This window comes from Erpetoichthys calabaricus, chromosome 16 (genome assembly GCF_900747795.2).
Source record: "Erpetoichthys calabaricus chromosome 16, fErpCal1.3, whole genome shotgun sequence".
Classification (NCBI taxonomy): Eukaryota; Metazoa; Chordata; class Cladistia; order Polypteriformes; family Polypteridae; genus Erpetoichthys; species Erpetoichthys calabaricus.
This window is the reverse complement of record NC_041409.2, coordinates 63,085,910-63,112,830: the sequence shown is the minus strand read 5'-3', so window position 1 is coordinate 63,112,830 and position 26,921 is coordinate 63,085,910. Positions and strand designations below refer to the sequence as shown.

Genomic DNA, 26,921 nt, shown 5'->3' with positions numbered 1-26,921 from the left:
GGGGTCTACAGCGACCCCCTCAGATGAAAGAATGTGCCCGAGGAAGCGTATGTGGGGTTGAATGAAGGTACACTTCTTCGTGTTCAGCGTAAGGTGCGCTTGATGTAATCGCTGGAAGATGGTGTCCAGGTCCTGAAGATGTTGTTTAATAGAAGGGGAGTAAATAATGACGTCATCGATGTATACAAAGCAGATCTTGCCTATCAACCCCCTCAGGACTTGCTCCATGAGCCGCTGGAAGGTGGCCCCAGCATTTTTAAGCCCAAAAGGCATGACTGTGAACTGGAACAAGCCTTCAGGGGTGATGACTGCCGTCTTCTTCCTACTCCCCTCGTCCATCGGCACCTGCCAATAGCCACTGCGGAGGTCTAGTGTGCTGAAAACTGCAGCTCCATGCAGTGACTCCAGAATCTCATGAACCAGGGGCATGGGATATGCGTCCAGGCTCGTCTTCCCGTTAACCCCCCTGTAGTCCACGCAGAAACGATAGGTGTCATCCGTCTTCTTTACGAGGACCACAGGGGACGCCCAGGAGGAGGAAGATGGTTCGATTATTCCCTCAGCGAGCATTCGATCAAGGTGTTCTTTAATTATGCCCTTCTTTAGTGGAGAAACACGGTAGGCTCGGTGCCTTATTGGAACTTCGTCTGAGGTGTGGATCACGTGGGTAACTCCACGGGCGACTCCTAATTTCTCAGTCCACACCTCGGCCCACTTCTTCAGCACCGGCCTTACCTCTTCGGGCTGTTCCTCCACAGGGGCTGCCGCCGAGGTGCTTGCGTCACTCCTCACTGCTGCGTAGAAGCCAATGAATTCCGAGCCCAGATCTTCTTTGGATTTACGAATGAAGTCGCATACCCCTTCCCCTGGCACCGTATACCCCCTGGGACTGAGATGGATGGTCATCCTCATGGTGGTTAAAGAGTCCAGCCCAAGGAGTAACGGGACGGACAGGTGCCGGTCATCCAGGACATACGTATCCATCTCCCAGGTGGTGGAAAGTACACTGTACCTCAAGGGGACTTTGCCCAGGGCCCTGTGTTCACTCCCATCTGCCAATACAAATCGGACAGACGGGGCAGATGTTAAGTTGTCTGTCGGTCGGCTAATCTTCTTCCACATACTTGAGCGGATTAAGGTGTGATGGCTCCCTGTATCCACCACCGCATCTACCTGCCACCCCCGCAGCTTCACTGGGACGATCAGGAGGGACGTACTCGCTTGCATGATGGCGAGATCGGCTTCCGACCGGCAAGGTTTGGCTCGCTGGGGTTTTAGGGGCTGGGTTTCTCGTGTACTGGCTTGTACCTTGTTCCAGTACGTTTTTGAGTTTCCCCAGTCCCGTTCCACTTGTGAGCCCACCTTCACCAGGTCTTCCACCGACCCCACAACCCCCCTGAGACCCCCAGCTAACCGCGGGTTACAGGCATTAAGAATGCGGCGGACCACCTCTTCTTCAGACATAGCCGGCCGCCACTTCAAACACAAAGCCCGATATTCATAGGCGAAGTCCCGGATGGATTGCGAAGGCAGTTGCACCATGGATCGCAGCTTGTCCTCCAGTTCAGATTCATAGTCTTCCGGAAGAAAAGCCGCGAGGAAAGATCATCGAAAGGATCCCCAGTCTTTAATGTTCTTCTTGGCCGTCAGCCACCAGCTCCGCACCGGCCCCGAGAGGGATGCCCCTATCACCCCCATAAGCTCTTCTGGGGTTAAAGGGTTAACAGCCAGGTACGCCTCCCCTTCTTCCACAAAGTTGAGGACATCATCGATGTTATAAGGGGCCCCCAACTTGGGAAAGGAAAGGCGCACCCCCGGAACAGAGGGCCGATTGATGTATTCACCCCCCCCCACGAGACCCGTACGGCGTTGAATGACGGGGTGACTGACGTAACGTCTGGAGACTCCTTCGGACCTCCCCCTGAAGAGTTTCTTGCCAGCGTTGATCCCGCCTCTGGAGGCACAACACGATTTCCCGCCCCAGGAGTTGAACTTGCTCACTAAGATATTCTTTTACTTCCTCCTGGGAGCTGCTGATGCGAGCCCGCAAGGCATCTTCGCGCCCAAGCGCACTTTCAGCAACCTCGCGGACTTTCTCATCCAGCCGGGTTAGTTGTTGCGCCAGATCTTCCCACGGAGGCGAGACATCCTCCAGGCATTCCTCCTCAGGTCCATGGTGATCTTCGAGGTACAGCGACTGCAACGAATCCACCACCTCCTGCACCGCTGAACACGCTCTGACCGTGACGTGCCGCGCCCCGGCTACTCCATCATCACACCGCGGCGAAGCAATGGTGTCGTCCTGCTCGGCACGCACTATAGACATATTAATAGGGGAATTGTTTAAAGGCAGACAGCGATAGATATTTATTTAGATTCCTCAGAGAGGGCACCACTTTATGTAACGGCCGACCCCTTTTACCCAGCCGGCAGCTACACCTCCAAGACCAGTGGCCTGGATAATTAACTGAGAAAGAATCTACTATCAAGCCGTACTTCTTACCATTTGAACTTTTCCCCACAATCAACGGTGAAAAATATAAGCACACAAACAGGATGTAAAATTAAACAGATTATATGTATTAAGTAAAACAAGACGACATGCAAAAAACAGAAACATATATAAATACAAATATCCCTCCACCCCAGCAATAACAAAACACCACCAAATATATATATAAATATATACAACAAAAACCCTCCCTTGTCCCTGTAACAAATAAACACACAACACGAAAACAACAATGAATGATAAACTGAAAATGAATGAGAATGTGAGTCCGGCAATAATGAAACTGTCCTGAAAGCGGATGACTGAATTAGTGATATTGAGTGGTTTGAATCTCCCTGGAAAAAATGGAACAGCCTCACCGTGAATCCTCGTGTGAATGGTGGATGATTAAGTCCTACCCCGGGGTCTTTCGTGGTGAGGTCCGTGAAATAAATCCGGCAGATGGAAAAACAAACTGGATTGGCAAGCGCGATGTGGACAATAACTGGTACCGTTGGTTCGTGGTCGTGAATGAAAAATCTCCTTCTCCTCTCCTCCTTTTCCTTCTCCTCCTGATGGCTTATATAGTCCTGTGACGGCTGGGATTGAATGATTGTAAACAGGTGTTTTCCAGGTTGGCGGCTGTGGTCTCCTTCCATCATCCGTCCCCCTTTTTATGGGGACGGCATAAACTGATACACAAACAGTAAACGGGACAATGAAACGAGACGCACGCAGAACTGACATTTAAACACTATGTGGCCCCGCTACAGTTTTTTCCAACAATGTTCACAAAGTATTTCTCTTTTCTTTGATTATATCACAATTCCAGTGGGTCACAAGTTTACATAAACTTTGTTAATATTTAGGAGAATTGCCTTTAAATTGTTTAACTTCCAGCTAAAGTTACTGGAATTTTGGCCCATTCCTGCAGACAGAACTAGTGTAATTGGGACATTTGCTCGCACATGCTTTTTCAATTCTACCCACAAATTTTCAATTGGATTGAGGTCAGGGCTTTGTGATGGCCACTCCAATACCTTGACCTTATTGTGCTTAAGCCATTTTGCCACAACTTCAACAGTATGTACTCAAAAAACTGTGGTCTATTCTTCAACTAAAAGTCACAATCAGCTTAAACTAATCAGATGAAAACAGTTCTGTGTCTTTTTGTGAATAATAAACCCACTGTTTAAACATAAACAGTCTAATTCAGGAAAACGTCTGGGAATCTCTAAGATGATGGCTCCAATCAATGAGATTGGATTATAATGTTGGCTATTTATTCTCATCCTATTAAAAAGGCTCACAAAGTTAGTAACTAACAGTGTATGCTCTTTTCAAGAAAAATCTGTTCAGATGAACTATGCCCCAATCAAAAGAAATATTAATGGACCTTGGAAGAACTGCAGAGATACATAAGGCTTTTAATGGTTCAATGAACATTTTTAAAGGTATCTTAGCACTAACCACAAGACTGTAAGCTTTCAATATACAATACAGCTTAGAACATCACCAAGTCTCAGCTCTCAAATTGGTTTATAGTAGAAAATTACATACAGTGGAACCTCAGTTTGCGAGCATAATTCGTTCCGGAAACGTGCTCGTAGTCCAAAGCACTCATATATCAAAGTGAATTTCCCCCATAAGAAATAATGGAAACTCAGATGATTTGTTCCACAACCCAAAACTATTCAAATAAAAATGATTAATACAAAATATAAAGTAAAAATACATAAAACAAATTAACCTGCACTTTACCTTTGAAAAGAATCATGGCTGGAGTGAGTGAGTTTTTAAACTCTTGTGGGATTGCACCCAACGGGACGACACGTGGAAAAGTGTCCCAAAGCAATCGCAGTCTCCCAGCGCTGTAGCAGTTCGCCGTAAAAGCGAATCCGAAAAGATTGCGGACATTCTGTAAGCACCTTCCGTTGATGGGTGATACAAGGAACAAGGAACATTATAAATGTGCAGGGCCCTGCCTGACTGCTGTGTCTGTGTATAAATAACCGCGCTGTTGCTGTTTCAAGCTGAATAAAGCTGGTGTTGCTAAAGTACTGAGACTCAGCTTCGTGTTTTAGGGTGCAAGACGGGGACTTGCACGTCACAGCACACATGCGCGAGCACACACACACATACACACACACACGCGCGCGCACACACAGAGTCACAATCCTAACGCTGTAGTAAACAGTATACGCTCGTACGGATGTTGACTATATGAGTGAGGCACGCCGACTCAGACGGAGAATAGGAGACGATTGCCCACAATCCCGCAGCGAAAGAGAGAGAGAGAAGAACCATCAGCTCAGTTGTGATCACATGAAACTCAGCAGACAAAGCGTATACATACTACTCGTACTGCAAGACCTCACTCGTTTATCAAGTCAAAATTTATTAAAAATTTTTGCTCGTCTTGCAAAACACTTGTAAACCAAGTTACTCGCAACCCGAGGTTCCACTGTATTTAAAATATGGCTTGAATAAGTACTAATGTACATTTAAAATTATGAGACATATTCATGTGCCTTTCCTGAAGGTCCATTTAATTAAACTCTTACCATTCTGATTTCATTATACATTAATTTACTTATCTTTCACACATAAGAGAAATGCATTGAAACTGTTTGCTTCTCAAAGACTGGTAAATGCTTTGTGTAATTAAAAGCATTTTTTTGAAGAACTTCCACCATTATTTCACTTGCCACTCAGTTTTTTATTGTGTTACTTTGCAAATAATGCAATATTTTGTAAATGTCTTGCTTCACTTCAGAAAATGATTTAGTTGTTTCATAATTATGATTGCAATAAACTTCAAGAAGCAAAAGGTAGAGCATACTTCCATCAACAACGGAGGGGATAATGATGAAAGGGTGAGCAATTTTAAACTTCTTCGTGTGACCATCACCAATGAACTGAAGTAGGCACAACGCATTTTGGCTCTTCTCGAAAAAAAAAAAAAACAACTCACCAGAGGATCTGCTTCCTTAGACTTCTGCCATCACAGAATTTAATTTCTCAATCTGCTCTCGCTAACTTCTGCAGATGTGCAGTAAAGTCCATCCTCATTGGCTGCATCACATCCTGGTGTGTTACCTACTGTCCTCAAGATCATAAACCACTGGGAAGGCTCTTGAATTCAGCACAGAACATTACCAGCAACCAGTCACCTTTAATTCATGATATACATAACACATGCTACCTTAAAGAGGCAAGCAATATAATTAAAACTTTAGTCATCCTGCATAGCTGTTTTTTTTAACTCCTACATTCTGGGAAGCATTACTGAACCATTATAATTTACACCAGCAGATTCAGGAACCACTCCTACCCAGGACGAAAAGGCTGCTGAACAGTGCACCATAAGAAAGTAAATATTGCAATATAACAAACAGTGTATATAACATGTGTGAATACATATTGTATGTATTGGATGTATATGTTGCATATCATGACGTGTGTTATTATATCTTCTGTTGATACTGTTTTATTGTAAACTGTTCTGAGGAGACATGCAAGTAAGAATTTTACTGCATTGAATATACATGGCAATAAACTTGACTTACATAAGCTTTTACTTTGGATTAGATGTTTTACTGTAAGTAATCATACTGGTTAGATTGACTGGCAACTCTAAAAAATCTCACAATGTCAGTGAATATGGGTGTGTGCATAAATCTGCCCTGTAGTAGACAGGGACCCTGCCAAATGATGCCCATTGTAAATACTATGACCAGTCACAGCTCCCTGCAACCAATCATTTGAATAAGCGGGTTGGACAAAATTAATTAGCATATTTTCAAAATACTATATCCAGGACAACCAGATTAAAAAAACGCCCAATTTACCAGTCCAAATTGCTTTGTTACTGTAACTGTACTAAATAAAAGGGCTAAAATCAAACTGGCTTCATATAATCAGACATATGTGCAATGCACATACAATTTCATGGCTATTGATGTTATTTTTGTATTTATTAGAAACAACTGGAGAAAATTTCCTTCTGCCCAAGAGAATACAGTAATCCCTCCTCCATCGTGGGGGTTGCGTTCCAGAACCCCCCGCAAAAGGTGAAAATCCGCGAAGTAGAAACCATATGTTCATATGGTTCTTTTTATATATTTTAAGCCCTTATAAACTCTCCCACACTATTATAAACATTTCCCGCACAATTATACAGCATAAACCCTTTGTATTCGCTTAGATATTAGGTAAGATTCGTTGAAATTATGTATGTAAACACAGTTTATATATAGTAAAACCTAAATATTATTTTAAAGATATCGAGCGTCTCCGATATCACATATGTTACAGCCATTACGACAGACAGGCCACCAGCAATAAATACGTACAATGCAAGAAAAATTGTATACAGTAAAATGTGTGTACAGTGACACTAAACTATGTACATGTAATAAGTACTGTACGTAGATAATTAATTATGGTTACTCACCAACAATGACACGATGACTTGTCCGATAACGATGAGTTTAATTTTACTGCACAACAAAGGATAGCGTTACAGCTCTTCTAAAGGAGCCTCTTCAGGCGACTGTGTAGCACCGCCGTTGTTCTTCTTCCAGCACTCTTCAATCCAAATCCCTAAAACAGATTCCATCCAGACTACTGCCTTATCACGTCCACTTGCAACTCGTTTTGCGCCCTGGTTAAAGGACACTGCAGCCGTAGATCTTATATGCTTTTCCTCCTTTTTAAATAAAAAGAATCGTGGACTCATTGATGCCGTAATGGTGTCCTGCAGCGGTGTAGCTGTTCCTTTCCTTCAACATATCCAAAACTTTTACCTTTTCTGCAATCATTTGCATCTTCTGTTGGCGCTTGGACACGGCCCCTGAAGCAGTAGCAGGAGCACGTTAATGCTGAATGAGTGAGATGAGACTTCCTGGTTAATGCAGCACTCCGTCGCTGAGCCAATCAGCACACAGGAACTTAACTGTGTGCTCTGATTAGGTAGCTTCTCAGTCATCCACCAATAGCGTCCCTTGTATGAAATCAACTGGGCAAACCAACTGAGGAAGCATGTACCAGAAGTAAAAAGACCCATTGTCCACAGAAACCCGCGAAGCAGCAAAAAATCCGCGTTATATATTTAGATATGGTTACATATAAAATCCGCGATAGAGTGAAGCCGCGAAAGTCGAAGTGCGATATAGCGAGGGATTACTGTACAGGAAATTCATGATTGGTAACATTTAAGGCAACCTGTTGGGACACTAGCTAGAATTCCTCCGTAAAATCTTCAGGAACTCTGGTAGAAATAACTTCCTTGCCACAGTCTGTACTTGTTTTGGTGAGCATGTGTGAAAATGTCTAAAGTGAAACAGTGGGACCCCTTTCAAGGCCATATTCCTAACCAGGGACTATTGCAGCAGACATTGGCTCTACATATTTTTCAAAAGATTTCCAAAAAGAAAACTTACATAAACTTAAGCAGTAGAACTGCATATGCATTAACTTCTGTCCCATGGGGAAAACTTATAGAAATAACTCCGGCACATGTGTATCTTGATCTTAGTTGCATTTTGGTATATGATGCAAAAAGTTTTGTAGAAATGCATTTTACATATATCAAAAAAATGTGTCTACCTTTTGTCTTTGACCACCATTACATGAAAAACATCACAAATAACAGATAATGAAAATCCCTGAATTGAAGCAGTGAAAGAAGGTAACTGTTGAGTCTAAATTCAATCCAGAGTGAATGCAGGTGTGGGTGTGCACTGGCTCCTGCTTTGTGTTCTTTTGTGAATTTGTTATTAAGATAAATGGGTTTGTAAAGTCTATATCTATAAAGGACAGTTGGGATCCGTGTGGCTGTGTTTGTGGAGGGACGGAGAGTTAAGGTGGGAGTTGGAGTCACGTGATCATCTCCCCTCCCATTCACCTCATTTCATTCACTTCATTTCACTCCGAGCTGAGCTCCACAGCTGACGCGGTCATGCCGTTCTTTTTCCATAGTGTTTAGTCCTTTCTCCTTTACTGTTTAGTAGACGCGGTGCTTACTGAATAGTATTTTTTCCTTTAGTGTTTCTACTTAGAGTTTCTTAGTGTTTAGTAGATGCGGTGTGCGAAAGGAGAGTTGGGATCCGAAAGACTATGTTTGTGGAGGGATGGAGAGTTAAGGCAGGTGGGGGAGTCACGTGATCATCTCCCCTCCCATTCACCTCATTTCATTCACTTCATTTCGCTCCGCAGCGGACGCGGTTGGTCCTTTCTCCTTTACTGATTTACTGTTTAGTAGACGCGGTACTTACTGAATAGTATTTTTTCCTTTAGTGTTTCTTAGTGTTTAATAGACGTGGTGTGCCGGTGTTCCCGGCGGTGTTGCGGTTTAGTGTTACTTTCTACTTTTTTTTTTTTGTACTTTAGTGTTTAATAATAAATAATAATAATTCATTACATTTATATAGCGCTTTTCTCAGTACTCAAAGCGCTAAAATAGTGATTGATACTTAGCTGATAGCAGTGTAAAAGCAGCACAGCACAACGCAGCCGGTAGGACAGGCAGGTATGGTAGCGTAGGTGAGCGGCGATAGCAAGCAGCAGGAGGAGGAAGCAGGATTTGGATGTTCCAATACACAGCTATAAACAGTAACGCTTGGTAATTTCAGGCGTGATCGCCCCAGAGCCATAAGCCATAAGCCAGGTTAGTATGAACATCAGATCAGTTCCGGGTCGTAGAGTACTGTAAGATGAAATGGGACCAGATCAGCATGCTTTGTTTCCTTACAAACCTCCCATAGTTTATGAAGACACACAGCAACAATTAAATCATACAGATTCTGGTGTATTCGCAATTGCATTTGCTGTGTGTCTTTCTTTAGGTATTGACCCAAGTGATCAAGTTTTTACTATTTCTTCAATGCGAAATCACTTACAAATAATTTTTGTTACTCGACAATTGCTTCCATTCCCTCTCGAAAGTAGCCGACGGGCGACACCAGTTACAAGTATTCAGTGCGTTCAAAGACCTGTACAAAGTACGGCCACTAACACAGTCACTCATAAAAGGGGAGATGACTCGGTGCAGGAAATGGGTATTGAAAGTACCTTGGAAGACATGCAATCAACAAGGCGATTAAATGGATCTCAAGAGACGTCTTCTAGGTTGGAAAAAAAGCGCTTGGCTGCCAAAACCATATACATACATATATATATATACATCTATATAAATAAAAATGTAAATGTTTGTTTGTTCAAAACCTTAAATCTCCAAAAGTTCTTCACCGATTGCTTTGAAATTTTGACACAACGTTGCATTCGAATATGCGCGTGTTTTTATATACATATTATATAGCTGTCACACCTGTGACAGGTAAAAACATGCTTTTTTTGAAAACACAGCGCCATCTGTTGGACGAAAAAGCAACACACGCCATACTAAATATTTTACGATTGTATTTCAATGTTTCGATCAAATACATTTTTAAGTACGTGAATAAAGGCAGCGACATGGCAGTTTTTGGCGTGCAACCAGAAAGAAGTGATAGGAATGCGGTCATACATACCGATGAAATCGCACAGTATTAGGCTGGAAGATACATAAGCAGAAATGAAGCTGTATGGCGAATTCTTTCATTTCCATACATGAACGAAGTCCAGATGTTGTTCACTTAGCAGTACATCTAGAAAATGGACAACGCGTTTATTTCACAGCTGCAAATGTGCAACAAATAGCCCTGAATCCACCGGCTACAACGTTAACTGCTTTCTTTACGTTAGGTTAAAATGACGCATTTGCGAAAACACTGCTGTATTCGGAAGTGCCTACATATTACACATGGAATGCGAGTAGAAAATCATTTGAACAACGCAAACGAGGAGAGCGAGTCAACGGACAACCTGGCATATTCAAAGAAACTACGATAGGCAGACTGTACACCGTGCATCCCAATCAAGATGAATGCTTCTTTGTTCACATGCTGTTGGTAAATGTGCCCGGTCCAACGTCTTTCCAGCAATTGAGAATTGTCAACGGCGTTACACATGCCACTTTCCGAAGTAAATGTCAAGCTCTGAATTTATTGGAGAACGACCGACACTGGGATGTATACATTAATGACGCGTGCAACACGTCACATCCAAACCAAATCCATGCATTGTTTGCAATCATATTGACCGCCTGCTCTCCTTCATCTCCAACACAGTTATGGGAGAAATATAAATCGCACATGGCTGAAGATATTTTCCATCGAATACACAAGTAAAATTCAAATATAAACATGGATTTCACAGCAGACATCTACAACTAAGCGTTGATAATGATTGAAGATTTGTGCTTAGAAATCGCAAACAAAGTTCTCAATCAATTGGGAATGCCATCACCAAATCGATCTGCTGCTGCTTCATTCGATGTAGAATTGCGTCATGAAGAAAATTACAACACGGGTGATCTTTTGTCGTACGTGCAATCAAATATTCCTAAGCTAACGCTTCAGCAAAAAGCCACTTACGATCAAATAATGCAAACTGTCAATAACGGGGTTGGAGAAATCTGGAAATTGGGAATGGAAAGGTGCCGGTTGATCTGAACTCAGGACGAATTTCATTGCCTCATAACTTTTGCAATTTAGTGACGTCAAAAGAAGAATTGGTTGAAAAAGTATTTCCCAATATTCAAACCAATTATAAGAATCACGATTGGCTGAGTGAATGAGCTATTCTTGCGGCCAAAAACAAAGACGTCTACGAACTTAACAATATTATTCAGTCTAACATTCTGCACAGACAGTGGAACAACAAAAAATATTGTATTCCCACAAGCATTGTGAAATTAATCATATTAGAAATGTGCTCTTTCTCTTTTCTTTCTTTTCCATTTAACCAGACTGAGAAAACAGCAACGCGTGGCCGGGTACAGCTATATATATATATATATATATATATATATATATATATATATATATATATATATATATATATATATATAGCTATAGATATAACTATATATATATCTATATATATATATATAGATATAGATATAACTATATATATATCTATATGTACACACACAAAGACACACACACACACACATATATATACATATACATCTATACTAATAAAAGGCAAATCCCTCACTGACTCACTCATCATTAACTCTCCAACTTCCCGTGTAGGTAGAATGCTGAAATTTGGCAGGCTCATTCCTTACAGCTTACTTACAAAAGTTAAACAGGTTTCATTTCGAAATTCTACACGTAACGGTCATAACATCCACCATGTTAAACTTTCTTATTTATGGCCCCATCTTCACGAAATTTGGTACGCAGCTTCCCAGCGCTAACCGAAAACGATGTACGTACTTATTTCGGTGGTATGACACCACTGTCAGCCGCCATATTGAACTTTCCAATGGTCTTTGTTACTTAATGGGCCCATCTTCAAGAAATTTGGTACGCGGGTTCCCAACGATAACTGAATCCTACTTACGTACATATATACGTCCATAGCCTGCAGCTCGATCCACACTCTGAATCCTCCAGGTACTCCTGAGCATAATCTAATTTTGAAGGTTGGGGCACCAATAATGTTACTGAGAAACTTACAGCCACCGAAACTTTGTAATGGCACGAGACTTCAGGTCACGTGCCTGCAAAAGAACCTAATTGAGGCAACTATTTTTACTGGCAGTGGCTCAGGGGAGAGAGTTTTTATTCCTCGCATCCCTGCTATACCCTCTGATCTCCCATTTCAATTCAAACACCTCCAATTTCCAGTAAGGCTCTGCTTCACAATGACAATTAATAAGTCTCAGGGACAGACCCTACAAAAGGTTGGCATTGATTTGAGGCAAGATAACAAATAATTATTGGTACATTTTCCCTCAGTTTATTATTTAAAATTTTAAAGCAGTACTTCACCGCTGCGAAGCGCGGGTATTTTGCTAGTCAATGAATAAACTTTTCAATGCATTATAATACTCTGCAATTTGATTCATGATTCCTGTTAGGTTTTGATGTCATTGGAAATTAATTTAATTTGCAAAATATGTAATCATAAATGTATATTATTATTCATATTAAAATATGAAAATTGTTATGACAAGCTTATACTTAAAAGACTTATAATAAAGATTCTAAATGCATCAAATGCTTGCAAATGATGACGTCAAGGGTGCACAGTATTTAGTGCCTCAGCCATACAGCTCCAAGGTCCTAGGTGTGTATTATGTAAAGGTCGCATTCCCAATTGCAAAATAAATCAAATGCATTTTTTTTTTGTAGTGTCAGAAGAAGGCTTCCTTACACTTTAGTTCAAACAAGATTTACATTCCATGCAAGGAAATTTTAGCCAACACTGCAGCCAAATGTGATGAGTGATTTTGACTTTTTCTACATCAAATGTTAATAATGAAAACTCTTTAGTTCCTTATACAGTAGACCCCTGCGAAGTCGCGGTTAAGAGTTCACGGCCTCAGTCATTCACGGATTTTTCCTTAGAACCGATCTAATAATTATTAGCAAAAACCGCAAATATCCTCCGCAATTTTTATGGCTTCTTTCGTGGAAAAACTGTACTGTAGAGAGAACAGGACGCAACTGTAGAGGAAATGCGGCTTGGGATGGTGAAAGTAGCCAATAGAATTTGAAACTGCGACTCCTAGCAGTCCCTGCAGTGGCTCTGATTGGTCTTCTGCTGAGGGTGTAGGGGCTATTGGGGTCAAAGGATGTCAGAGCAGCTTTTACAAAGGGGGCTGGTGACCAAAAGCAAAAAAAGCAAGTTTTTGTAATTTGTGTTTCAAGTTTCTGTCTCTCTGTCTGCCTTCTGTTGGGTTACCTGTAATTATTTGTTTTGTCCTGGATCGTTTCGTGTTTGGCGTCTGCATTGTCTGCCTGTGTAAGGACTGTAAGTGGATTCATGGCCAACCTGCAAAGAAAGAAGCACTCCTGAACTCGTCTTCACCATTTCAGGAACTAGCAGTATGACTATCTTTACATTCCCATTCAACGTGCGGATTTCTGGACTATCTATTTTCATCATTACATTTCATCCGTTGCCATTTTTCATGATTATTTGTGTGTGTTTTGTTGGTGCTTTGTTGCGTTTAATGTGTAATTGCTGTAAGGGGAACAGGGGTGGTATCGTTGTTTTCATTTATTTAATTTTTTTCCATTTCATTCTTTACTTGCTGTTTGATTACCGGATTGCTTTATTTTTGTCTCTGTTTGTGAGTGCGTTCCTGGAATCTCCACCATAAATACAAATAAATCGCCATCTTCTCAGGCTTACTTGTGGCTGCTCTGTCGCGTGATATGCTTCTCGTGTGACGCTACATTTACTTAAAAGCCTGAACAGCACCTGTCCTTTTTGGCTGATTGCTTTGTTTCTCTCTCCTCCCCCAGACATCCTCTGCTCCTGCTGGGGGTTGTGCTCCCCTATGATGTTTGTCTATTCTTTAATCGATAACTAATTGCATACTGAGCTCATTTTACTTCTGAAAGAGACATGTTTGTTTGAAGTTATTGTCTCTACAATCTCCTGTGTTTCTGTGCAATTCTGTGACCCAAGCGTGACAACCTGCAGCCTCACTATCTCTGGGATTGAGACAGCATCAGCGTTTACCTCTGTGTGTTTGCGTGCTGCCAGTTCAAGCGCAGTTGGCTCAGTGATTTTATCCATGGCGTCACTTGCACTTTGTACATATTGTTCCAGTAGTTTTTTAAATAGTTTACACAGTACATTAGTATTGTGTAAAATGATCAGTGTTGCAGTAATTGTGATGTTCTTTGCATGGAAAAAAAATGTGTTCTATTAAAATTTCACTTTTTCTTTGTGAATTGTGATGTTTACTTAACACTAGAATTACCAGAGTCTACGAAAAAACTCATAGATGCGGCCCACCTTAAAACCATTCTCACCTCTCTTTTGTCTTCTAAATGTGCCGATTAAGACAAGCAGCAAAAAGCCGGCTATTCCATCCCCCACCATCGAAAAACATTCACTAAGTTTTCCCAGCTCATGCCTTGTTTGATTATCTGGGAGTAACTGAACTGGAGTTTTAGAGTGGAAATAATAGATCGTTATTTGGAACACATGCATTTCATGTGTGTTCCGTTTCTACAGTAATCTGTGTAAACACATTGTTAAAACAGAAACTTTTTCATATTTTAGTAATAAATGTTACAAAATGTAGGCATAAACTATAGAATGTGTGAAGTTTGTGCACGTTCTAAGTCGGTGGGGGGATGGAATAGTTGGCTGTTTGCAGCTTGTCTTTATCTGCACATTTAGAGAACAGAGGATGCTGGCGGAGAGGTGTGAACGGATTTAAGAAGCGATTTAAGGTGGGACAGATCTACGAGTTTTTTCGTAGGCTCTGGTAATTCTAGTGTTAAAGTGCAGTAAAGTATTTGCCGTCCAGGGATGCATTAACCCCCAAGTATGTGGCAGTTTAAGGGTTAAAGCCCCAAGATGCCTTCGAAACACCCTGCACCTTCTAAGGCTTCTGGCAATGAAAACACGCTTGCATGAATTACAGTACATATAGTGGTAACATCAGTATTTTACATTCTAGCACTGCGGGAGACATAGCAGTACAGTAAACAGGTTTACCTTTACATTCTTTTTTTAGGTAATGTACTAAGCTGAGTTTGAAATTAAATTAAAGTGTTTTGGGGGCATATTTAGGGTTTATACTATAAAAATAGGCATTTTTTAACCATATCCAAAATTTGCGTTTTTTCACAATTCGCTGGTGCTCTAGAAACGTAACCCTTGTGAATTTTGAGGGTGTACTGTACTCAACACAGGAGCGCCACAGGGGACTGTACTTTCTCCGGTCCTGTTCAGCCTATATACATCGGACTTCCAATACAACTCGGAGTCCTGCCACGTGCAAAAGTTCGCTGATGACACTGCTATCGTGGGCTGCATCAGGAATGGGCTGGAGGAGGAGTATAGGGACCTAATCAATGACTTTGTTAAATGGTGCAACTCAAACCACCTACGCCTGAACACCAGCAAAACCAAAGAGCTGGTGGTGGATTTTAGGAGGCCCAGACCCCTCATAGACCCAGTGATCATCAAAGGTGACTGTGTGCAGAGGGTGCAGACCTATAAATATCTGGGAGTGCAGCTGGATGATAAATTAGACTGGACTGCCAATACTGATGCGCTGTGCAAGAAAGGACAGAGCCGGTTATACTTCCTTAGAAGGCTGGCGTCCTTCAACATCTGCAATAAGATGCTACAGATGTTCTATCAGACAGTTGTGGCGAGCGCCCTCTTCTACGCAGTGGTGTGCTGGGGAGGCAGCATTAAGAGGAAAGACGCCTCACGTCTGGACAAACTGGTGAGGAAGGCAAGCTCTATTGTTGGCATGGAGCTGGACAGTTTAACATCTGTGGCAGAGCGAAGGGCGCTCAGCAGGCTCCTATCAATTATGGAGAATCCACTGCATCCACTAAATAGTATCATCTCCAGACAGAAGAGCAGCTTCAGTGACAGACTGCTGTCACTGTCCTGCTCCACTGACAGATTGAGGAGATCGTTCCTCCCCCAAACTATGCGACTCTTTAATTCCATCCGGGGGGGTAAACGTTAACATTTAACATTATACATAGTTATTGTCTGTTTTTTCACCTGCATTATTATCATTCTTTAATTTAATATTATTTATTGTATCAGTATGCTGCTGCTGAAGAATGTGAATTTCCCACTGGGATTAATAAAGTATCTATCTATCTATCTATATGACAAATAACACATTTTACAGCTACCATTTTCAGCCCTGTCACAGTGTGAAAATCCAAATGAATTCATAATTTCCACTGATCATTTTGCATCTGAATCTCTTCAACAGCTAACATTACGCTCTACATTTCCATTGAGGCCACTAAAAAGCTCTAGCAATGATCCACTGTACCATATTTATCAGCTTAATGCATTTAAATTTAATGACAGTAAATTTCAGTATTATAATTATATTATTTTTATTATATTATAATTAAATCTACCACCTGTTCTTAAAACAACTAGTCTGTTGAAAGATTTAGCAGAAGTAGCTACACAGCCCACGCTGAACACAAAAATATTATCATTAAAGAAATCAGATTTACAGACAAACTACGCTTCCAATATCTTATAAAATTCTGGAGAAAATCTTACTCTAACTAAACACAATGTTAGAAAAGTTCTGTCTGGTTTCAGATTGAAACAGTCCTAAATAATGTTCTAATATTCTCTGGTACTGGGATAACTACTTTCACTATGGTTCAAGATGTGCAGTCAAACCATTCAATTACACAGTTGACATTTTGAAGATTTTTTCAGTTTGGACAAAAGCTAAGGACTATTGAGAGATTGGTAAAAAGAAGATCAAAAAGTAACAGAAATATGCCTGCCAATGAAATCAAGTGTTAGCTCAACAATCAGGTATGAATTAAGGTTGTCACAATAAAGTTCAGGGGTGTAACCGCCATTGAGGGTATAACATCTTAGTTTAAGAAGTAATGTATTTGGTCTTTCAAATTAAATAATTAAATGATTCATGACATAATTAGCTCATGAAATATAAACTATAGTAAGGGTAGAAGCACCCTGTTACTCTGTTGCTATGGAGCTACATAACAGTTTAAAGCTCTTTAAAAATTAAGCTTAGCCCACTTGTATACGAAATGATAATACCAAACAGAATCTCTTCCAGAAAGCATTGCAGACACGTAATTTAGCAGCACAACCATTTTTGTTACATTTATTGGACATAGGTAAAATGAAAGATGCATATGCATGTAAAAGCAAAGGTTAATCCTTAAAGATTCAGTAACTTTAGACAACTGATCCACTGACAACTGACGAGTTAGGGTAACAGCTGACCTCTTAACTACAAAAATGTTCTAGCAGAAAATACAGGATTGGTGAATAGAAAGAATCTATAAGGGTTAAAAACCCCATAATAAAACACTTTAAATTCACCTTGGAATGACAGGCCTGAAAAAAATAAAATGACTTTGACTGAACTGATCTTTTTCCCTTTGGGATTTAATGAATAAGTGATTTTGAAGGAAAGTGTTCCTATTTCCTTGATACAGGATTTAAGGATACAAGGAAAAAATGTAAAACAGAACAGAAATCAAAAGTTTGCATGACATGTATGTCCCACTAATGGTAAAAAAATGAAAGATGCAATACCTATTTAATAAATATATGATATATAATACCCATGAAGGCCACAGTTAGTATTGTAACTTGATTCTTATTTAAAAAAATATCTCTCTCAAAAGTCTCTCCTACTCAAGGGTCCATCAGCAATTAGACATGTATTTTACACTAAAAAATATGCCTATATTTCTTAGCTCTAGCCTTGGTGTAGATTATGGGTGCAATGTAATATCTTCATTGGTAACATCCTATTAAAATATTACAAAACTACCCTTCTGAAAAGGGTATAGCTGCATTATGAAACCACTGTACCAGAGTACACAGAGTGCCATGGTTGCTCAAAAATTGCTTAGGATTTTCTGTTTGTTACATCTGCAGGCCCACATACTGGAGAACAAACTGAAGCAAACAATTTCACTCAGGTCAGTGGCATTTCTGTTATCCCAAAGGACAACTCTGTTCTACACTACCATTGTGTTACAAAATCTTGTAGCTAATTCCAGAAAAATAGAAAAAGAAGGCAAATTGCTAAAAACACATTGGCTCTTTATGATGGCATGAATGTTCTAAAGATACAGAAAGGAGGGGTCTGATGTGTGTTTGTTTTCCTGCTATTCACTATTCACGCTCTTTAGTTCTAAAATCTTTTCTAAGGTTTTCACTAAGGAATATATGTCATGTGCAGCAGGAATAACTGAAACATGAATAGCCAAAGGTATACTGTGATGTGATGAAGGTGATGGAAAGAGTGGTAAATCCGTGATGCTAATATCACACAAAAGCTCCTTGCGGCCACATGATAAAAAATTCTGTTTAGTAATCAACTGTCATCATAAAACACATCACACTGAGCTGTATAAATTCATAATAGATCACTAGTGTTATTTTAAAATGAATAAGCCAGCAGTACAGTAGACAGGCAACGCAGAGTTAACTTCATTATTTTATTGAGTATTCCAACAGAATTTAACAAAACTGCGAATGAACTGATAGATATATATACTGGAATCAGACAGCCAAAAACTAAAAGCTACTTTAGACAATCAGAGCTAACAAACTATTATAGGCAACATTCCCTGTAAAAGTTTCAGATCTTCTCATTGGTTCAAATTAAATGGACAACTTTAACACTAGAATTACAAGAGCCAACGAAAAAACTCGTAAATCCGTCCCACCTTAAATCCCTTCGCACCTCTCCATCAGCATCTTTTGTCTTCTAAATGTGCCGATAAGTCCAAGCAGCTAGCAGCCTGCTATACCATCCCCCCACCGCCTCAGAACGGGCATGAAGTTCTCCCAGTTCCTGCCTTGATTGATTATCTGGGAGTGAGCTACCTAGAATTGTAAGGGAAATAATTTGATGTGTGTTTTGTGTCTACAACAATCTATGTAAACACATCATTAAAACAGAAATGTTTTTCATGTTTTAGTAATAAATAACAAAATGTAGACATGAACTGTACTATATAATGTGTGAAGGCTGATGGCCAAATATCAAATAAACACTTTCACAAAAAAAAGGAAATACAGCAAAATGTTTTATTATATTATACAGATAAAACTTTAACTTCATTTAAATAATCTATATTGTTAATAATTAAACATGTGAGGACACGGTGCCGCAGCGCTAGCGAGGAGCTGGTGCTCCGTTCACGGATTGTTCTTGCATCGTGCTGTATTCTTGCTGGGGCTGGCACGACACTGGAAGGATAGATGGATAGAATAATTAAACACGTACTACAAAGATATTTCAATGTTCCTTAAAAGCTTTGACGAATCAGCGTTCTAACCTTACAGAAGGCTTAACGTCTATTACAGAGCTGATTGTGTCGCGATTGGGTACAGTGGGACCTCGGTTCACGTACAAATCGGTTTATGACCAAAAAGTTAGCCAAACTTTTGCCTCGGTTCACGACCACACACTCGTTATACGAACAAGCCAGTTTCCCTTTTGGTTTGTACATGTTCAGTCTCTCCCTGTGCATTTCCTGTGCAGCGAGCAAGAGAGAGAGAGCGAGAGAGCACAACACACACACACACAGAGGCAGCGCAAGAGAGAGAGCACACACACAGGCAGCGCAAGAGAGAGCCGCACACACACACAGGCAGCGCGAGAGAGAGACAGACGCACACACACACAGGCAGCGCGAGAGAGAGGGGGCTGGATGCATAAGGTAGGAAGGCAGTTAAAGAATGCACTGGGCTTGATTTTGTTTTCACTTCTGTTTATAGCGATCGGTTTGTAGCGTGCATTGTTGCAATGTTACTTTTCTTGGTGGTTTATTAAATTACAGATTTTTTCAAATGTTCATTTTTTCCCTGTGCTTAAAACTCATTAAAAAAAGTGTTTTTAGCCAGCGGTTGGTAGCGCTATAGCACAAACTATTGCAGTGTTAGTTTTCTCTGTTGTTCACGGTTTTCTCAGTGTTACTCAATGTTTTTACATTTAGTTTACTATTACGCTGTGCATTCTATGGTTTAATTAACTATATTTGTGCTTAAAAACTTTAAAAAAATATATATTTACATACAGTTCGTATGGTCTGGAACGGATTAATTGTATTTACATACAATCCTATGGGGGAAATTGCTTCGGTTCACGACCAAATCGGTTTACGTCCAGAGTTTTGGAACGAATTATGGTTGGGACCCGAGGTTCCACTGTATTTGGAGAAAAAAAAGTAAGTACAGGAATTGGGGGTTAGTACGTTTGAAAGAGACAGTACTGCTGCAATAAATTATTTCATCGAAGGTCGCGCACAGTGCAGCAAGCATCTTGCGTGAGGCAGGAACAATCACTGCACCACCATGTTCCCATGTTTAATAACATGCTTTAACTCCTATCATCATGAAAATGATATCACGTATACATCTCAGTATTTTAATTATTCAAAGAGCTGTAATATCACGAATGTAATGGATTCTGTGTTCTGTCGGAGGAAGAGAAAGCCCATTTAAGAAGCACGTAGTGTTTCACACACAGAGCACATAGAAGATCAAATACAAAACAAAGCATTTAATGTGCTACTTTAGTTATGATTTTAAGATGAAGTTTATGATGTTCTACTTTAATGACAAAATAAATGTGATTAAAGTTGACATTTCAAGCTTTTTACCCCCCACTGTGTGTCTATTTTTTTCTCTGTACCCTAATAAGCTTTCATATGACATTCAGACGGTGAGCTACGACTTCTTTTTTTATTTCGGTCACTGTGAGACTTTGTGAACTTGAGCGTTCGAGTTTCTCCGACACTCTATGTCACTCGATCAACTTCCTTTTGTTGTTTATACCACTGTTTAAACCAACAAATAGTACATTTTTCATTGCCTCCACTTGGTATTCGCTGAAATTCTTTTATTTCCCACCATGCTTTTGCCATTGCCTTTTCACAGAACGCTGAGCTTAAGGGCTATTTATATTGATTTGCATATTCAAGGAGGTGTAATTCTGGGAGGAGTTTGGGGTGTGGCAGCAGGCGCGTGCAAATGCATTACTTTTCACGCTGACCGGGATTTATGGAGCGGAAGAACATGGAAGTTGGCGAACACACAGATTTATGCATCTGGATTTTTTTGTGAGTACGCACATTTCCGCTTTTGTCCTTACACCATATTTTAGTGTGAAATCTACACACAGCGTTATGCATGAGGCCCTAGATGTTCACAAGCTACACTAGTTACATAATAATTAGATTTTATTGGTAGTAAAAGCTACCTATATGCAGTTTTTTGTCATCCTCTACTCATCAATACTTTTAACATCCTTAATCCAATTGGAAGGTCATGTGAATCAGCAGGCGACTGAAGCACCACTGTAGCACAAGACTATAATAAACCAATCCTGAATGGGTAGACAGTGCATCCCCAAGCATACTCATGTACACATTCACACCAGGCCAGTGTTGAGCTGCAAATTAACACAGCACAAATGTCTTTGCAATGTGGGGAGAAACCAGAGAGCTGGGAGAAAAATCTTATAAGACACAGATAGTTAACTCCTGTGAGACAGTGGTTAGAAACCCAGTCCACTGAAGGTATGAGGCAGCCGCAATTACCACTGTGATCCCCGCAGTTTGTAAACCCACTTCATTTAGGTGGCCCAATGAAATCATTATTTTGGCACTGTAGAGAGGTAAGCACTTGTTTTAGTTTTCTGCCAAACTGCAGGCAGTATAATTCTCCTATTCCGAAAAAGTTATGGCATTTATCTAAGATACTATTTACACAATGAACAACTATAAGTAAAGAATGAAATGAAGAAAATCTGCTTTTATTTTCCCTAAGATGTTGACTCTTTTGTGCTTTTCAAAAAATATTTAATCAAAAGGGTGACAGAAAGTATTCTCATTTTCTTTTAAAGCAAAAACTAAACAGATTTTTTATAAACAACTGAAGCAACTATAATAAAAATTCTTACCTGCATTCTTTTAAAGGGCTTACACCTCATGTTCAAAATGTGGTCCCAGGCTCCAACCGCTAAAATAAAAATTTAAAAAAAGTTAGTAGGTTATTATTATCTTACTTAGTTGTGAAAATCAGAAAAATATTTTAGGATTTTATTGTGATTTGAGTGAAATTTATAAATGATCCTTCTTTTCGTGCACATCAAACTATGTCAGCATGTTACTTAAGTCTCAGTAACTAAAATATCCAGAAGTTTTTTCGTGTAAACTTTGATTTAAGCCAACGTGTCCTCATAAAACAACTGTGCAAATTTTTCAGAAATGATCTGATATCCAATAACATTATATATATAATATATAAGTGCAGGTAAAATGTACATAAGAATTCAAATACTGTAACAAAACAAATAGTGTGTGTGTGTATTATTTATACACACACACATATCGTTTATAAACATTGTGACCACTTGGGGGCGTATCAAAGCCTCTAAACCCCAGACACGACTGCCAACACACCCTTCCGGGTTCAAACAATGGTTAACTTATTTGACAAAGTACCTTTGACAGACTTCTTTGAAATGGGTCCAGTACAGTACAGCACAATTCTATTTTTTATTCATACCTTCCTTTCCCTCCTCCACTCCTCTCCAGGTGAGCTTCATCTGTCTCCACTCCCGACTCTGACTCCATGAGTGAGGTGGAGGCGCTCTTTTGGAGCCGTACCCTGGAGTACTTCTGGCGTAAGAACATGTCCTGCCAGAAACACTTCTGGTTCTGACAGATTCCTCCCAGTAAGCATTCACAAATGTATCCAGGCTTTCCATCCAGCGCTCAAAGGTCTGCAGGTAACCCTGAGGAGATCCCACTAGTGGCACTAACCTTTCCCACACACGTATCATATCACAGAGTGCAATCCTCACCGGCACGCCTGTAAATTTAACACTCAGACTACTCTAGTGGATTTTAGGACATAAAATAGGTAAGAACATTCATGAAGTGTGCATACACACACACACAAACAGCATATATTATATATAATATTTCTGAATACATATTGTATTGTATATTCTGTGGGCTAGGTATATTGTGTCTGGGTGTGTCTTTTGTCAGTATGTTCTTTGGAGACATGAAAGTCAGAATTTCATTTAACTAGGTACACATGACAGTAAACTTGATTTGACAGTTTCACTGTTAGAACCACTGTGCACTCGGCAAAGTAGTAGTTGTTTAATAAAAATTACGCAAAAAATCCATTTTAAGTCACATAGTGGCTATATTGTAAATAGTATTTCATTTCTTGAGCAGTCTATATAGTAATCGTGCACAGGCCACAAGTTTCCAACAAGTGTTATGTTGATTCTGAAGATTTTGTTTTTGTTTGAAATTGCAACAGTATTCTAAAAAACCATTTAAACAAGTGACTCATGCTGGTTGGAATCTTTCAAAAGTAAACTAAGCAGAAAGTCATGCATGTGTTCTCTGTTTCAGATCTATTCTCCCAAGCCTCATCATTAAATGACAACACATGATTACTATTCATTGGAGCTGCAATCATGTTAATTCCAGTATTGACGATAATTAAGAAATAAGCTGTAAGATGGTAATCAGTGTATTTAAATAAAAACAGCCAGAAAAAAACAGACTTCTTCAATAGTACTACATGTTTACTTGAAAACTAAACCATGCTAAAGACGACTATTCGGTAGATTAATATCAGTAAATTAATGACTTTCACAATACATTTATGACTATGAACAGAGCACTCCTTTAAATCAAATTTAATAAACACAGAAACGCCACCAGTATAGGTACATGTTCACAAATTTGTGGACTATGTTTTTAGAAAGATAGTTGTGCATAAATTATATTCTAGAGTTTATATGTGAGATACTGTAATACTTGAAACAGCAAAATAATAAGATCCCTAAAACATTAAGCATAACATTTCTACATTGTCGTTCAGAGCAACCAAATGATATTTTAGACATAGTTAACAAATGCAAATGCTGTACTGTCTTTGAAAATAAGCAAGTTGTAAAAATGGAATAACTAAATACAATGGTAATGGTGTAACTAGTAGCATGACTACTTCTAAAAGCAAACTAATCCAAGAACATGTTTAATGTTTCACTTTTATGTCATTGCATGCAGCAAAAATGACGATTTCATACATTATGAATTTTTTCAGGATTTTACACAAACACAAATATAACCAGGGCAAAACACATATAATCATGAATAGTATTTTCATCCAAAGGAAATATTATGAAAATGCATGCTTCATAACTCCCCCATCATCACATTTGGTATATGAAAACATATGTTTTTAATGATTTAATGCACACACATATATAAAACTTAAAAATATATATTGATTGCTACAGCAAGACACATGATTTTGGCTGTACGCTCAAAAACTGTATTTCACATACCACTGAGTAAAGTAGCAGAGCCAAGGTTGATGGAGCTGACTCTGGTGCCATAATCCTGATGAACACTGTCAAATGTTTTTTTGCCACCAGCTTCTAACAAGAGAATTTTCTTCCCCTCTAGATTAGGATCAAAACCTATACATTGAAGTAAAAAATACAATGGAATTAAAAAATAAAAAATGTATTCAATAATAAACAAAGTGCAATTGCTTTTAAGCTCCTAAATAAAAATTCTTAACACTAGAAAATTCAAACTAGATAAAAAATGATCATCTTCAACTCGCATATAGGAGTGTTGTCGCCTAAACAAATATAGAGTATTCTGTATTAATGGGAGTCATTAAAATATTTACATTTAAAAGCAAAACTCTTCTGCCTTTTACAAAATGGGACTTGAATATGTATGTGTGTTCTTACAGTTGACAGGATACTGCCTTTTGTTCCTTTCTACATCTCGATGAACAGTGTTTTCAAACTAATTTCCTCTACAAAATGTAAAATTATTTTGAACCACTCCTCAGTAAAGCTGTAAAATTTGTTGACACAAATATATTACTAAAATTTAAAATAAATGCCAATTAACCTTATAGTTTGCTTTAAGAATGGGTGTGCATGTGTGGGCTTTGCGATGGACTGGTACCCCTATCCACAAATCTGAACTGGATTATTCGGGGACTGAAAATGTTATGTTGGCTTGACTGAGTATGGAATACAAGCAACAACCCATTCAAATGTAGTAAAGTGAATCTGAGCTCACGAGAGTCTAGGGTAACACATTAATAGTTTAAAGGAGTATTTATTTTTACTTTCCACATACTGTGGAAACGAGGCTTTTTTCGGTCTGTACTAAGAAAACCCTGTACTGTATGAAATTCACATGTAAAAAATAAGATGATCTGTAAAAGTCATCTTTCGGAACTAATATGGCATCTTTAATAGCTTTTAATAATTAAAGTTACACTAACACAGTGCGTCAACACAGCGATTTTTTTTCAGAGGGGCATCCAAGTCGGATGAGGTCATATTCACACAAATTTAAGAACTGCTCATGATCAGCAGGTCATGCGAGTCCACCTTCCAAGACGCTACACTGTTTACAATTAGTTTTGCGCAATCGCATCTCTGACACAACAACTGTTTTTCGCTGAAACAGAGTAACTCAAAAGCCATTACGCCTTCGTTTCTATGCCCCAAATGCAAAACTCTTCAATACAGACCTTGTTCAAAAAGTTAAATCATGCCAACAAAATAAGCTGTAGTTTAGGAATTCATGAGACTGCTTCGGGGATTACTGGAACACACACAGAAGGATCGTGTTTTCTATGCGTTTACCACTACTAAATGCTCACCTAAGGAACATGCCATGGCAGTGCCTACCATGCCCCCTCCTGAAATTATCACGTCGTATACTTCGCCCTCTACTTGGCCTTCAACACTATGGCTAGCTAAACAGACTAGCCTCCGCTTTACCGCCCACGGTAGAGACAGCATGCTGGGCCTGCCCCACAGGCCTCGGACTACTAGAAGACCACTGGGTATAAAAGACATGACTATTGCACGACTGCAAATCACCATAAAACCTACGAATCCGCCTGAAAAACAAAGCACACTCCTTCTCTTGCCCCTTCAAACCACGCCCCTCAACACTAAAAAGCACCCACAAGGAAACATTTCCGGGTTGAGAATCATCCAATGGCAAGATCCTGACGTCATGAAAGTCGATTCAGCCCAGCGGGGCAAAGTGCAGTCGACAAGAGCAGTCACGGTGAGCAGGTATGCAAAGCGTTAAAGGAAAGGCAAATGTGTAAATAAATGTGAAAATGTGTAAAAATGTAAAGAACAGTTCAAGCTGTATGTTGCGATACTATAATCAGAAGTATGCCATCTTATATTATCAACTAAAACTTGCCTGAGGTGAGCAAACACTTAAAATCCACCTCAGTATCAGTAAAAGGAAGTGGCTGAGAATAAGACTCCCAGTACAGTACTGACATTACAATTGGGTGTGCAATTGTGCTGTTTGCCAACTTACACCTTAAGGTATATTGTAATATAACATTTTATATTGCACAAGATAAGATGTTAATAACTTTGTTCATATTGTTGTGAAGATATGCATGGAAGCCATCTCATTTCACTACAATCACTTGCACACCTTTACCTAGGGGCAAACACCAGGACTTACCATTATAGGTCTCCCTAAGCACGGTTCCAAATGAATTATTGCTTTTTCCCCCAGTTATCCAAGGAGTGCCAATGTAAGTATTTCTCAGAGGTTATTAAATGGGCACCTCTATTTCAATTGGTCTGATATGACCCTGCCACCTGAATTTCAATGCATAAGCAGTCAAATTCATATACTTCAGCATATTCCTTTCATATACTTTCTGTAATGTATCTTCAAAAGGGATTGTTAACTCCATAAAATAAACTATGTGATCTGCCTCTGAATACAATGCCATATCAGAACTC

The 26,921-nt window shown here is 39.6% G+C and overlaps 1 protein-coding gene across 1 annotated transcript in view; it reads right to left on the bottom strand.

The window, feature by feature from the left end:
- coq6 (coenzyme Q6 monooxygenase) overlaps positions 1-26,111 on the bottom strand; it is an 82,114-nt gene extending 56,003 nt beyond the window's left edge. Inside the window, exons 1-3 of the mRNA XM_028822335.2 lie at positions 25,799-26,111; positions 24,450-24,584; positions 22,032-22,090 (exon numbers count right to left, since the gene is read on the bottom strand). Of these exons, the coding sequence (XP_028678168.2) occupies positions 22,032-22,090; positions 24,450-24,584; positions 25,799-26,024 (420 nt within the window). The 5' untranslated portion in view covers positions 26,025-26,111. The remainder of the gene's footprint in view (positions 1-22,031; positions 22,091-24,449; positions 24,585-25,798) is intronic.
- Positions 26,112-26,921: the final 810 nt, after the last annotated feature.